Source organism: Chaetomium strumarium, assembly GCF_033439665.1.
Source record: "Chaetomium strumarium strain CBS 333.67 chromosome Unknown B0T15scaffold_5, whole genome shotgun sequence".
In the NCBI taxonomy this organism is placed as follows: Eukaryota; Fungi; Ascomycota; class Sordariomycetes; order Sordariales; family Chaetomiaceae; genus Chaetomium; species Chaetomium strumarium.
In genome coordinates, this window is record NW_026944433.1 from 1,485,861 (window position 1) to 1,499,270 (window position 13,410).

The following is a 13,410-nucleotide window of genomic DNA, read 5'->3' on the forward strand; positions in this document are numbered from 1 at the left end:
TTCCATTCTCTCCCGGCGATACAGGTGGCCACTTGTAGCCTTGATGAATCAAAGATATCCCCGCCATAGATAGAGAGACGAGACACAGAGAGGGCTTCAGGGCTTGTACCGGGCATCATATGTACTTTCAGCGAGACTACAAAAGGAAGCGCTTGAGTTTGGTTAGGGGATACGGGATATGGGGGACCTGTACAGTACATATAATGAAGAGTTGGTCTGGCGCTGTTATCCCGTGGCTCCATGGCGCCCTATGGTCGAACTCTCTGATCCGAACGAGCCGCGCTCGGCTGAAGACTGATGCCAGACCATTCCATATGAGCCGTACTTGAGGGGTCGCTCTTAAGACCTGTTCCAGAGTGTTCATCTCCAGGCCCGTGTGCTGAACTCGGAGAGCGTTTCTCTTGGTGTGTCACATCCTACGGATGCTTATTTTCAAGTTCTGTGACCCTACTCGGCTCGGGCAAATTCGGTTGGCACTGTTAGCCATGTCTGCTGTCTGTCTCACCCGGGTGGCACCTTCCTACTGCAGTGGCAGAGGGTCGTTGCATGAACAAGCGGAAGGCACGATGGGCAAGAATACCACTGCCCTGTGTAGCGGAAGATGGTATTCGGTTCAAGTTCCTGACCGGTAACACAACTAAATAATGGTTTCCCCTTACTGTCACAACCTTGAAGCGGTCCGCTTCCCGCTTGATGTCTTCGTTGTCAGCCTGATTCCAACTCGCTAAGATCATACGTTGACCCCAGCACAATTTCTTCCTTCCCCGCTTGCCTATCTTTAGCTGCTCCTTCAGTCAGAGAAGCAGCCGCGAAACCTAATGCCTCCGAAGAGGAAAAGTCAAGACACTGTGTCTCCGGACCGTCCATCCAAGTCCCGCGCTCGCCCAAGCCGTGCATCGAAGACCTCGCCTAACACGGATGGCAACGATAGCGAGGCTCTCCCCACAAGACCAGCCAAGAAAGGTCGTGGAACCGCCTTGCGAACCACGAGGCAGGATGATGACCGAGATGATGACTTCGGAGATTCCGCGCGGTAGGTAGTGGCTGGCTAGTCATTCAGCATCTGCTGCATCCTCCTAACCAGGGTGAAAGGAGAAGCTCGAAGCCAACGACCATAGAGCAGCACTTGATGGATCAGAACAAGAAATCCAAAGAGTTTATTCAACATTTCAAAGAGCAGGTCACGCAAGGGCGAGAGACATTCCAGGAAACCGTGGCAAGGCTCAAGCAAGACCTGTGTGTACCACTCTACTTTACTCAACCCTCGGCTCGAAGAACAACTGACACCACCCCAGCCTCAAGCCGCGCGACGACGACGACGACTGCCTCGCAGGTATCCACGCCGCCCTACGTGCCAGCACCCAGCCCTTCTCTGCAAAGGACCACCCGCTCTTTGAGCAAACGCAACAACTCCTCCGCCTCAGTCATGCGATATTGAAGTGTCATCAGACAGTAGAGAAGGAATCTCGTACCGCAGACTTGACTTCACCTCGAGAGACATGGAAGCAGGATAAAGAGGGCATGAGGAAGTTACTGGAGTACGGAAAAGTCTATGGGGAGAAGGTCGTGGAAGGGTGGATAACGCCCACGACGCCTCAGAACGGAGAGCAGGATCCCGATGATGATGATAATGAGGCCGATGATGGGGAGGACAGCGGCGAGGATAGAGAAGGGATGACTGAGGCGGAGAATCTGGCCAAGGGGCTGTTCGAGTGGCGGAGGAAGGGGAGGGGCCTGTTGAAGGCCGGAGAAGGTTGGGGTGTGGCGGCAAGGAGACAGATGGTTGCGCTTGCTGGCGTGGTAAGGACTTTGCAGCCCCAGGAAAGCGAGTGAAAGTGTGGTGTGGGCTACCCTCAGATTGCTTGTCTCTACCCGTGATATGGTTGCTATTTGGAAGTTATTAGGGGACAGCTTGGGCGGTAGTCATGGTCGACGACTCGACGGAGTCCCCGTAGTTCATTTGCTTGGGATGCCGGCTACGAAATGGGCTTGGCTAAGAACGCGAGAGCGGATGTGCTGAAAGCGACTTGTTGAATCTCAGTGTCCTCCGACTCAACTCAAGTGATGTGAGCATGCCAAGCGCCTTGGCCAAGTTGAGAGAAGGCAGAGCTCGGACAAGCCGCACTAGTCCCAATATGGCCTAGCGGCTTAGCCCTTCGGTTAGGGCTTTCGCTTTTCCACAACTGTAGAGTTCCCGAAATTTTGTGCCTCCCGACTCTCAACACGGCCGATTCCTTCGACAGTACTAACAACAGGAGTTCGAGGCTGGTGCGTATATCCCGCTTCTCGCGAAGACACGGTTTGCATTTATCTGCTTCACTCAGCCTCGATTTTACACTGCCGAATTTCATTGGCAACGAGGTGCTGACCTGCGAGATTGCACAGGCAAAATGGGTGCCCTTAAGTACCTCGAGGAGCTTTCGAAGAAGAAGCAGAGCGATGTCGTTCGCTTCCTTCTTCGGGTTCGCTGCTGGGAGGTCAGTTAACGCACCCTCGAACCTGTGGACGGCGGCATGTCTAGGCTCCGGTGACAATCAAGTCGATCGATTTCACCGATCGAAATTATCGCCAACCGAGCCACGACCAGCCCCGTTCTTGCTATACACTCGTTGAACATTTGCTGAGAGTGCATCAATATAGCTCCGCCAGTTGAACGTCATCCATCGTGCCTCGAGGCCCAGCCGCCCGGACAAGGCTCGCCGTCTCGGCTACAAGGCCAAGCAGGGCTATGTCATCTACCGCGTGCGTGTCCGCCGTGGTGGCCGCAAGAGGCCCGTTCCCAAGGGTGCCACCTATGGTGAGGATTCTCCGACCACCAATTTCCCTAGATTATGCGCAATTGGCGCATGTAGGGACTGGAGTGAGCGGAAGGCTGACCGACTTTCTTCTCTTGCAGGCAAGCCCACCAACCAGGGTGTGAACCAGCTGAAGTACCAGCGCTCGCTCAAGGCCACCGCTGAGGAGCGTGTCGGCCGCCGCTGCGCCAACCTTCGCGTCCTGAACTCCTACTGGATCAACCAGGATTCGACCTACAAGTACTACGAGGTCATCCTCGTCGACCCTCAGCACAAGGCCATCCGCCGCGACCCCCGCATCAACTGGATCGTCAACCCCGTGCACAAGCACCGCGAGGCTCGCGGTCTCACCGCCACCGGCAAGAAGTCGCGCGGCCTCAACAAGGGCCACCGCTACAACAAGACCCGCGCCGGCCGGAGAAAGACCTGGAAGCGCCACAACACCCTCTCCCTGTGGCGCTACCGGTAAATGTCGCGCACCAGAAGTGGGCGACCCTAATGGATATTGCGTCGGCGATGGTATTCCGGCTCTGGCTCTTCTGCTTTGTGCGGTGAAATGGCATATCGAACGGGCTGGCTTGCCCGGGGGCTACGGCGAAGCCAAGCAACGCCATGCTGGCATTTGGGAGCACTGGGATGGGGAGTTCGCTTTAGCTGAGCAAAAAAAGGAATGGACTGGCGCCCTTGTACGGGACGCGTATGATAACTCTGCGTTTATGAATGGCATTTGTGATTCCCAGGCTTGGAGTTGGGTTTCGGAAGGGTTCTTATCTACTATTCGAGCCGTCTTCTCTCCATTTCGTGCCCCCTGGTGTGTGTGTGTCAGGTGCTCTACTACGCTTACTGTCCTCCACCCCGATGACAGGATCGACTCATCCCAGCTCCTGACCTTGGTTGCAGCACGTCCTGAAGCTAGAATACATTTCTAGGTCATACCAAAGCGCGCGCACTTACTGGGCCATCCATGGATGGTCTGGTGTTCCACTGCAATTGGTGATCATTGCGTTCCTTATTTCTTTCAGGCGAGGGAGCTAATCCACTGGCTCAGACCCTTGGTACTCTTCTGAATCCGACGCCCCCGTTCAGTAGAAGGTAGTTTTACCACAATGACCTGTAAATGGAAGAGTGAAGCTATCCTTCACCTGCCCTCTGGACGTCGCGAGTATATGATGCCTCGTGCGTGAAATCGAAGGTGACATTATGGGCACTCACATTTGATGATTCAGAGTGCTCGTCTTACGAGGGCCAACCGTAATCCTACGTGGAAGGAGCCTCGGGGCGGTCAGGGACGGCCTACCAAGACGGTGTGCGTCATTATTGTCACCAGGATCACCACAAGAACACACTTAAGAATGCAGGTTTTGTTTGCGTTGTTCCCTCTCTAAATACAGGCAAAGCAAGGTAGGCCAGGCCGGGGTGCTGCTAGCCCGCCCCAAAGCCGGGGTGCTCCCATATAGCAGGGCCCTGGAATATAAGCAAAGCCCCCATTTGCCATCGGCTGGTTCTCTCCCCGATGCCGAGAACCCGGGTACCCGAACCATGCGGAGATTGATTGAGACTATTGAAGTTGAATCAAATTCCGCTGTAGAGGCCCGTCGGGAGAGCAACCAGAATGGGAGGCGAAAAAGGCAGAAGAAAAGACAAGAAAAAGAAGTGAAACCATCGAAAACTCCAATGCCAGCTGCAGACTGGTGTCTTGCAGAGCTGCATGGACGGATCAGAAAAGAAACGCCCCAAGACCAAATGCACAGCGCGAAAGAAAACCGAAGGGCCTGTCGACGGGTAAGAGATCCATGGATTGTCAATGGTGACCGGCGGGAACCCGCCGAGTCCGCCACAAACATTGAGAATCCAGATCCCCGATGAAAGGTCACAGTGCAAGTTCGCCTCTGTGAGAAACCTCCAAGCATGAAATACCGTCAATTGATGTGGGAGACGGTACTCCATGGCCGGCCATGGGGAATGGTTGATACGAGCACGTACGCGGCATGTATGCGAACCAGGACCCAACCTGCCCCAGGTGTCGCCTCAAGGAGTTCCTGCGCAGCCGACCCAGAAAAAACGCCGTAATGCGGAAAATACACGCCGAAAATCGCGCCCTGCATCCCGATAGCTAACCGTGCCATAGCTTGCCGAGATGATTGACTGATGCAGATGGCGCAAAGATCCTGTTGATGGCGAGAAGATAATCCGTCGAGATCGGGATCGGGAAAGTATCTGGGGTGTGAACTCAAAGAGGAAATATGCCGGACCGAAACGAGGAAAAAAGGAGGAATTTGGGGGGAAATTACGTTCCAGAACGCTCTATGCGGTCGCGACTGCCCTCGTACCTATCGAGCGGATAGTGTACAACAAAGCGTGCCTCCTCGAGACGGCCCACCAACAATCTCAAGGAGGTGCTTAAGCTCGATGGTCGTTTCGTCGCCCACTGGGTACCGTGTCGCATCATGACGGAAGATATGCCGTGTCGGTCGTTGCTAGTGGAAACACTGAGAAGAGGAAAGGTCGTGACGGTCATAGCAAGCGATGATGCCTTCGTTGCTAATGTAGCAAGTGGTGGTAAAGTAGACAAGAGAACGCGGGACACCAAGGCCCAAGTCCCATCGTGTTGCACAAGCTGTGCGTGCAGCGCCCAAGTACCGTTTAGACCCACTGGGTTTCGCCATTATCGGTAGTCGAGCTCCCAGGGGAAAAGGGAGGCGAGAAATGCTGGGGACGCGGCGGCTGCGGCGGAGCGTGGCTTTGCGGAGCACCCATTGCTATGGGTGAGTTGATTGGGTACATGGCTCCAACGAGACCGCCATTCACGCCGTTGGCACCGTTGGCGTATCCCCCGTTCGCGTGCATCGGGGCACCGTTGGGCATGCCACGGTTGTGGGTCTGACGGATAGAGATTTGGCCACCGGTCGGGTCGGTCGGCAACACGCGTTGGTCGTTGCCAGAACCCGTACGCGCATCGTAGGCCTGAATCTTGGCCTGAATGCGGCGGCCATACGGCGTCGCCCGAATGCCCGGGAGACTCGGGCGAATGGCTTCGACGAGACGGTGCTTCGAGATTGGGGTCGAGTAGTCCAAGGCCGTCTGGATAACGTAGTTGCCGAAGGAGTCACGGAGCAGGCGATCGATTTCGCCGTGGGCCAGGAGCTCCGAGACGATCATATCCCGAGACTGCTCGGAAGCGCAGCGCAGACACTTCTCGACGACATTGGAGCTAAACTTGTGCTTCGAGAGCGCGGCGATGCGGTTCTTGAACTGCTGCACAAGCGGTTCCGTGAAAGTCTCCTCATTGAGATCGATTATGTACTGGACCACATAGTTGCCGAACGGGTCTTGCACGAGGGTGACAGCATGGGCCGTGATGCACTCAATGAGCCATATCTTCTGCTGGCCGTCGGCATGATCGATGCAGCGCTGGAGAACGCAGCAGCCGTGGCGGTGAGTACCCACCTCAACGCAGTGCTTGCCAACGGCATCGAAGATGAAGGACGCATCGGCGGCGCTGAGCTTGTTCAGGCACTTCTGGATGACATGGTTGCCATTCAGGTCTTGGATGAGCTCGACGACCTGGTTCCGGAGTGCCTCAACAATCAAGTTGATCTGAACCGGCGTGGTCACATGCTCGATCATCTTCTGGAGGGCTCGAGTACCATGCTGGTTCAGTGCGATGCGCACCATGTCTGATGCCGCGTTCTGGATCAAGACAGTGCGCTCGTCGTCGTTGCAGTACTCAAGGAGTTTCTGGCAGAGGTAGTTGCCGAAGGGATCGGTCATCAGCTCCACCACGTGCTGGTTGGTTTCGAGCCAAATCATGTGGATTTGCTCGGGGATACGATTCTCCAGCTGCTTCTGAAGGTAGCGGCAACCGTGCTGATCCTTGCACAGTGCATAAATGGTACCGCCGACCTGCTCAAGCGGCAGGTTGTTGAAGCGAGCCATGGCTGTCGAGGATCGTTAGCACACCCGGCGCATACACAAGGGACGGCCGCTTTGGGGGTTGGAACTTACCTTCACTGTCCATCTGGCGACGGCTCTGGATGACACGCGCTTGACTGTCCTGGTGCTGGCGAGGGGCAGGCGGCTGGCTGTAGAGCGGGTTGTAGCCCGTGAAATTCTGCTGGGCGTAAGGATTGCCGTTGCCCACCGTCAGACCCTGCATGAGCATGGGGAGGCTGTTGTAACCAGCTGGAGGAGGGCCGCTCATAGCATTGTACCCCGGGTTCGCAGGGTAAAACGGGTACGGCACCGCAGGCGCCGCGCCCACGGCAGGCGTCGCAGCAGAGGGGGCCTGCTGCGGCTGCGGCTGAGTGGTCGAGGGACCGAAAGGCGGCGCGTTTGCGTGCAAGGTCGAGGTTATGGACGGATAGTTACCAGTTTCGCGGCCATTAGCCGAGGAGGCATCACCCGATAGCTCACGGTTGTGGCGGCTAGTCATGGCGCCGGCCGGGATGCGGCCCATGCTAGCATTGTGGTTGTGAAAATGCTGCTGTGCGTGGTTGTTTGCATTGCCACCCATGCCAGCAGTGCCGTTGGTCTTGACAGTCGGCACGTCGTTGGCGGAGTAGGACTGGTGCAGCTTGGGAGGAGAGGCCAACGTGTGAGCAGTGGGCGACGAAACGACAGATGTTGCCGGAGCTTCCGGAGCAGCAGACGTGCTCTCCGGGAAGAACTTCAAGCCGTCAATCGAGTGGCGGATATTGGCCGGCCGGTTGCTGCCGATGGTGCTGGCCTCCGAGGGGGAGCCGACCGAGGCACCGGTGCTATGTTGGGACGACGCCATGGTAGACATATTCTGCTCGTGGCGATGCTGGTTAGTGTGGTTCCAGCCGTGTCAGAGACAACGCTCAAAAGCCAAATTGCAAATTGTTGGTAGAGCGCAAGATCGGAGGCAGCAAAAAGATCGAAAACCCTGTATAGGCTGACGGGACCGTCTGATACAGAGATGTATGTGCAAGGGAACTGGTGAGTAACAGCAAAATTGGGTGTACAGTTGGGATTCTGACATATCAAGATGGGAGCAAGGTCGGTGAGAAATTCGAATACAACAAAATCGTGATGTTGGCTATGTGGAAGTTTGAATAGCGAATGAATGAAGCGCGACTTTTGAGGTCTCGAGCGCGTGGGGCGCGATTCTGATGAAATCAGAGCGACCTGACTGCACTGCCAATTCGCAAACTTGAAGACCCCAAAAACCGAGTCTTTCAAAATGGCAGAAACAGCCCAGAGCTCCCGAGACAACAGAAACCGTGGCAAAAAGCCAAAAGGCGGTTCAAATAGGTGGATGGCCTGGCCATAGACAAACAGAAAGAGACAACTCACCATGCTTGGGAAAGGCTGCTGTCGGAATAAAGATGGGAAGGGCTCCGTGCTGCCAACCTGGGCTGTGGGAGTCTTTTTGTCTGCCGAATTCGAGTCCTCGTCCCCGAACAGAAAGCCGGTTGTGTTGTTGCTGTCCTCGAGACCAATATCGCTCAGGTAGGTCCGGGACCGGGTCACGGGCATGGAGTATCTGTTGAGGCTGTAAAGAATGAGAATGTCAGTTACCGACTTCGCCTTAACGCATCCACCCCTCTGTAGAACCAAAGAATATTACTAAAGCGTGGGAGAACAGAGACAACGACGTTGTCAGTGGTCCTGATCAAGAGAGCCAACCCTGGACACTCTCAAGTGTGCTGGGTAAATGGGATGCTGGAGAATATGCGCGCTGCCGAACGTAATGAAGAAGAGAGTTGTGTAAGGCAAGTTGCAAGTTGAGGATGAGGATAGAACCAAGGAACAGGGTTTAAGTAGATTTCGAGGGTGCTCCAAGAAAGCATGGAGATGATAGAAATGCAGCTGCATCAATGGGATATTTGGCGGAGGAAGGCACACGGAAGTGCCTGAATAACTATTGTTGTTGCTTCCCCTGCGCTGAATGCTCGGCAAGACGCGGTGGTGAGGAAGAAGAATAACAGGAACATGGGAAATTGCGAATGAATAGGATGGATGTCGACTCTGGCACTGGCTAATGTTCGAGCTAATGAAGTGGAAGGTATTGAGACGGGATGGATCACACAACACTGTGAGTCCCTTAAGCCGAAAACAAAGTCGAAAAGGGGTTTGGGACATGGACAAATAGAACAGCTCAGCACGGCTTGGAGCGCTGCCTAAATACCTCCTGGCAAGGCGTGAATAAGAACCAAGATGATTTTCACTTACGCATTTGTTGAACGGTGGCTCGTTGGGTCCTGACGAACTGCCTCCTCCTTCTCATCCTCGTCACTGTTCCTCCGCGAACCGGGAACGGAGTGTGACGGGATGTCGTCGAACGGAAATCGAGATGATGGGAGCGTTCCAGAAAGAGGCGAGGTCAGGAGCGAGCCGGACCGTCCTGGGCGGTTGAAGAGGCCGGGAGGGGAAGTGAGGCTCGATGTCGAGTAGCGATTCGGCCTAGAAAATATAGACGGGAACCCGGCAGTGTCTCGGTATTCTGGCGGCGTAGTCGGCTCCGACTGGTGCCCTCCGTATCTTGCGGCCAAATCTTCCTGCATCTGCTGAAGCTCTCTCTCTTCCTGGCGCTGCTGGGCGTCCAGCTTGTACATCTCAGCCTCGAAGCGCCTTCTGTGCTCCCGAAGCCTCTCGTAGTCCATCCTTTTCTTTTCCAGCTGCCGGCAGAGTCAGCGGAAACATTCTGCTAAAGAAGACAGGGTCACGGCGGGTAGGAGCAGGAGTCCCAATGCTTTGTGGCCAGTATCCTGTATCCAACCGTGGTCTCCACCGGTCCAACCCAAAGCAAGCTCAGGGGTACCACTAATGGGCTGGAAATGCATACCAATTGAACTTTATGCAAAGCCTGGCGTAAGCAGTATTAGCGCAGTGCTGCGGAAATTGAAGGAGAAACAGTAGCGGGCGATACGCGAGGCCTGGGCCAGATCTCCCTTCAGCTCCGGAGACGCACCGAGGTAGCAGCAAAGTCCTGCGGCTCAGCGGCGCGCGGAATGGTATTGATTGTCGAAAGTGTTGGTATACGGCTGGAGTCGGCAGTGAACCGACGTGGCAGCATAGACCCGTTCCTAGGTGACGACACGAATGCCGAGCTCCCTTGTGGCTCGCCGCGAGGGCTCTGTTGGGTTCGGAAGAAGTCGTCCATCTCGCCAGCCTCCTGCTACTACAAACACAGCAATTTTCGTATACCGGGCTCCCGAATTGGACGGAGGTATCTCTTCTCTATAAATCTAAAAGGGCCTTGCGTCAGCGCTCTCCATCGGCAGTAGATGAGTCCGAAGATCGCAGTGTAGACGCCCTTTGCCTGCCAGACCGGCGCGACAGAGTGAAGGGAAGCAAGGGATCAGCAGGAACGCAAAGAGGACGGAGCGCGCCTTGGTGCTCGTCCTTTCTTGTTGCTCGTTGCTCGCCACGGGTTGCTGTGCCGGCCGCCATCGCTTCCCAACCATCAACTGCTGTGCCGTGTCTGGTGTTCCCCTTCCATCGTCCTGTGGCGGCATCAAAGCTTCCGTGTGCGACGGGTACTTGAGCTCAAAAGGATGCACAGCGGGCAAGCGGTTCGCAATCAAAACATGCACTGACCTAGAGATATAAAAGTCTGTTGGCACACGCTGCGCCCTGGTGACCAGGCGCAACAGCAAAAGGAGGCAATGCAGGAGTACAAAAGAGCGTGGGTTGTGGAAAGCGAAGTAGAAGCGCCCGCTTTGGGTCGAGGCTCGGTTTAGTTAAAGACAAGTCCACCAGTTGGCCAGTGACGGGACAGTTCGAACATCAAGTGGAGGCCCAAGCTTCCTGTGTACACAGTAGGTATGTGATCCATCATACGGTGCAGTGTGCGCTAACATCGAGCACGGTCTAACCTTTGCCCCTATCGCAGTTCTGCAGAGAGAAGGGGCCTTTGTACCAACTAACTCGAGACAGCCAGCGTAGGGTAAGGTAGAAGTCGGGGTCACCTACTCACCTCCGGCATGTACCTTACACCTAAGGTATGACGCCTCCAGCGGCTCATAAAAAGATGTTCATTACCGGACAAGACATGCGCTAAGAAGCAAGTCATTAAGTCGAGTTGGCCAGGGGATACGACGGTCTGCTCATCCAAGTCTAGTTTGCTGCCCAATGCCGGCTACTAGTACCCCAGGTTGTCTGCCGCGTTCCAAGTAAAGAGGGAACGCCAGCCACGCTGATCTAGAGGGCATGCAGATCTGACCACGCTAGCGGGAAGCTTCTTTTTCCCAGGGCACCGTGGGACGTACATACACAGTACATGCACGCTGCGGATGTTGCGGGAGACGCTAATCAACCGGCATGCCCATTGCAACTATGGTATCCGACAGCAGGATCCTACACGATTTGTTTACAACATCTACGGAATACAGACCGCGGCTTTACGGGTGTTGCGTTCTGAGAGGGTACTCGACCCTGAAGTTCTGTGTAAGGTGATCAAAGCAATTAGCGGTGGACGAAACATGGAAGACCGGGAAGCCCGAAAGGCAAGACGGCAGCACAACAGGACAGCGAAGAGCGCAGCCTGGTTGCAAATGTGACGCCGACGCGCGGGCTGCAGGGCGCCCCTTTCTTCCACACCCACGAGTCCACTACACCCTACCGTCTCATTGTTCGTCCAGGTGGCGAGTATAAAAGAGGCAAGTCCCTTCTCCAGGTTGAGGCCCGATCCATGCATATGCATTCATTCCGGTTTATGGGGATGGCGGCTTGTGACTGGCCGGCTTCCAACCGCCCTCGGCGAGCTGACAGTACTACGGATATACCACCGAGGATGGGCGGCGCCAAGCTCAGCGTGAGATTTTGTGGTTTTGGTTATCCGTTTGTGGCGATCAGCTAACATCAACAGCAGCCCCTTATCCCGAACTGACGATTATATGTGCGCTGACGCAACAATCTTGTTTCACGGCGATTTTCCAAGCAGGAGCCTGTCCATGAGAGGGCCAAGGAGCCAGTTGTCTCCACCAATCTCTCCTGAACGAGTGATGGGGATCGCTCACAGAAAACGACCTCTTTTTCAACTATCTACCATGGCGGCTTCTAAGTCGTTCTGCTGTCTATGCAGCCGCCTATCCTGAAGCTTACTGCAAGGGGGTGCCGCCAGATGGCGATATCACGGAGTGCTTTACAGGTTCGAGCGTCGACTACTGCAGCGAGTGCGCGGTCTGATATTTGACACATGTAGGACGGCGCGGCGTCGTATGACGAAGGAGCTCGGCGTTGCATTTAACCGGGTTTCTGTCAACACCGCGATACTCAGTAGGTAGATTTGGGAATCTGACTATCAAACACCGACAGCAGCCGCTTCCGGATTGGTAGGTATGCACAAGGCTCGATTTGCTGACACTGACAGCTCACGCCCGGCGCATCTAGTGAGAGGATTACTCGAGGGCAAAGTGTCTCTTCTCCAGAGTTCAGAGCGAGTCCTCCAGGACACTAAGTGATTCTGGAAGATGTTGGGTGCTCACCTTCCCATCCCCCTCCCTTCATCAACGGGACACAACCCCTCCTGGGTTGCAGTCAGGGTGCCGTTTGGTGGAGCTCATATCCATGTTAACACGCATGCGTCGAGCCGAGAATCCAGCACTTTTCTCAACGCTTGCAACGGAGATCATCTCTCAACGCTCCGAACAGCAGCCCATTGAGGGGTGGCGAGCGCGCTAAAAGCTCTCCTGTAAGCCCTTGCGATCCAACTTCTCACAGCCAATGTGAACATCAGGTCTGTGACAGGAGATCTGGGCAGACCCACCTCTGCCCGACGGGACGCAGGAGGGTATCGCAGACGACCCTGTCGATCTCTGCGCGACTCTGCGGCTAGCCGCTCGTTCGAAGGTACTGCCAACGACTTAGTTCGTCAAGCTCGGAGCGATGACCGTTGTTGCTCTCCGCACCATGAGAATCTATACCGTGCGTGGTGAGCTCAACATCGCCGCTGCCGAGGTACTGTCCGATTGGGAGGGGTGAGTTGTCCAGGCTCGAGCCAGCGAGAGGCCGATCCGACCCGGGCGTCAGCCTCAAATCCAACCCCACATTATAGGTAAGGTAACCTGCAATCTGCAAGTTTCCTGCAGAAAAGTCGGTGAGCCCAAGTTTTAGGAACCTGGGGTCGCTCGAGAAGGCCGAACCTAGTACACTACTGTCATAGAACACCACAGGAGGTGGGGGGTCATTTGTTATCCTTGGAACAGCGAGCTCAGTGGCTGAGAGCTCGCTCGAGCTGTACCCTACCTGAACAAACATATGCCGTAGTTGAGCCTCAATGGCACAAAGCAGCTCGATCTGCCCGTGAAACAAACCTGGAAGTTAATAGAGCCCCGGTCGAGTTGCGAGTTCGATTACCTACCATCTGGTGCGGGATGAGGGGTCGGCTCACAGGTAGATCGACACCAAGGCGGGGTAATCATCATTTCTTGGCTTTCTCCTTCGGACTCCCAGCTACAACTCGGTGGAGGTCAATCCAAACCTAGCCTTTTAGTGTACATAGACGCATATCACACTAATGTACCCTAGTACGCGCTGAGCTAGCTTAGGTACGTCGAAGTTGGCAGGGGAACTCCGCCCATTACTTGCAGTATGCATCTTGCGTGTGACTCCAGATTTTGCTTCACTTCTAAAACTGTAATCTATCTCG

At 55.1% G+C, this 13,410-nt stretch overlaps 3 protein-coding genes across 3 annotated transcripts; 2 read left to right on the forward strand and 1 right to left on the reverse strand.

Moving 5' to 3' along the window:
* Positions 1 to 415: 415 nt before the first annotated feature.
* On the forward strand, positions 416 to 2,050 carry B0T15DRAFT_536226 (uncharacterized protein). The gene is made up of 3 exons (XM_062869541.1): positions 416 to 1,033; positions 1,099 to 1,236; positions 1,296 to 2,050. Exons 1-3 carry the CDS (start codon positions 819 to 821, stop codon positions 1,831 to 1,833), a joined length of 891 nt encoding a protein of 296 aa, XP_062720122.1. The 5' UTR covers positions 416 to 818; the 3' UTR covers positions 1,834 to 2,050.
* A 19-nt stretch (positions 2,051 to 2,069) lies between these two features.
* Positions 2,070 to 3,388, forward strand: B0T15DRAFT_237617 (ribosomal protein L15e). Its single transcript, XM_062863029.1, has 3 exons — positions 2,070 to 2,477; positions 2,641 to 2,797; positions 2,897 to 3,388. Exons 1-3 carry the CDS (start codon positions 2,391 to 2,393, stop codon positions 3,262 to 3,264), a joined length of 612 nt encoding a protein of 203 aa, XP_062720123.1. The 5' UTR covers positions 2,070 to 2,390; the 3' UTR covers positions 3,265 to 3,388.
* A 1,683-nt stretch (positions 3,389 to 5,071) lies between these two features.
* Positions 5,072 to 10,323, reverse strand: B0T15DRAFT_237688 (armadillo-type protein). The gene is made up of 6 exons (XM_062863030.1): positions 9,730 to 10,323; positions 9,604 to 9,624; positions 8,991 to 9,436; positions 8,112 to 8,310; positions 6,801 to 7,584; positions 5,072 to 6,733 (listed from the first exon to the last, which is right to left on the reverse strand). Exons 1-6 carry the CDS (start codon positions 9,919 to 9,921, stop codon positions 5,439 to 5,441), a joined length of 2,937 nt encoding a protein of 978 aa, XP_062720124.1. The 5' UTR covers positions 9,922 to 10,323; the 3' UTR covers positions 5,072 to 5,438.
* Between the last annotated feature and the right edge of the window lie 3,087 nt (positions 10,324 to 13,410).

Excerpts from the sequence above, each read along its gene's own strand:
- B0T15DRAFT_237688 (XM_062863030.1), bottom strand. The coding sequence starts at position 9,921 with ATGGACGACTTCTTCCGAACCCAACAGAGCCCTCGCGGCGAGCCACAA. Across the intron at positions 9,625-9,729 it reads AGGACTTTGCTGCTACCTCG|GCTTTGCATAAAGTTCAATT; the intron begins GTGCGTCTCCGG and ends TGCTTACGCCAG. Across the intron at positions 7,585-8,111 it reads AGCAGCCTTTCCCAAGCATG|AATATGTCTACCATGGCGTC; the intron begins GTGAGTTGTCTC and ends CGCCACGAGCAG.
- B0T15DRAFT_536226 (XM_062869541.1), top strand. The coding sequence starts at position 819 with ATGCCTCCGAAGAGGAAAAGTCAAGACACTGTGTCTCCGGACCGTCCA. Across the intron at positions 1,034-1,098 it reads GACTTCGGAGATTCCGCGCG|CTCGAAGCCAACGACCATAG; the intron begins GTAGGTAGTGGC and ends TGAAAGGAGAAG. Across the intron at positions 1,237-1,295 it reads GCAAGGCTCAAGCAAGACCT|CCTCAAGCCGCGCGACGACG; the intron begins GTGTGTACCACT and ends ACACCACCCCAG.
- B0T15DRAFT_237617 (XM_062863029.1), top strand. The coding sequence starts at position 2,391 with ATGGGTGCCCTTAAGTACCTCGAGGAGCTTTCGAAGAAGAAGCAGAGC. Across the intron at positions 2,478-2,640 it reads TTCGGGTTCGCTGCTGGGAG|CTCCGCCAGTTGAACGTCAT; the intron begins GTCAGTTAACGC and ends GCATCAATATAG. Across the intron at positions 2,798-2,896 it reads TCCCAAGGGTGCCACCTATG|GCAAGCCCACCAACCAGGGT; the intron begins GTGAGGATTCTC and ends CTTCTCTTGCAG.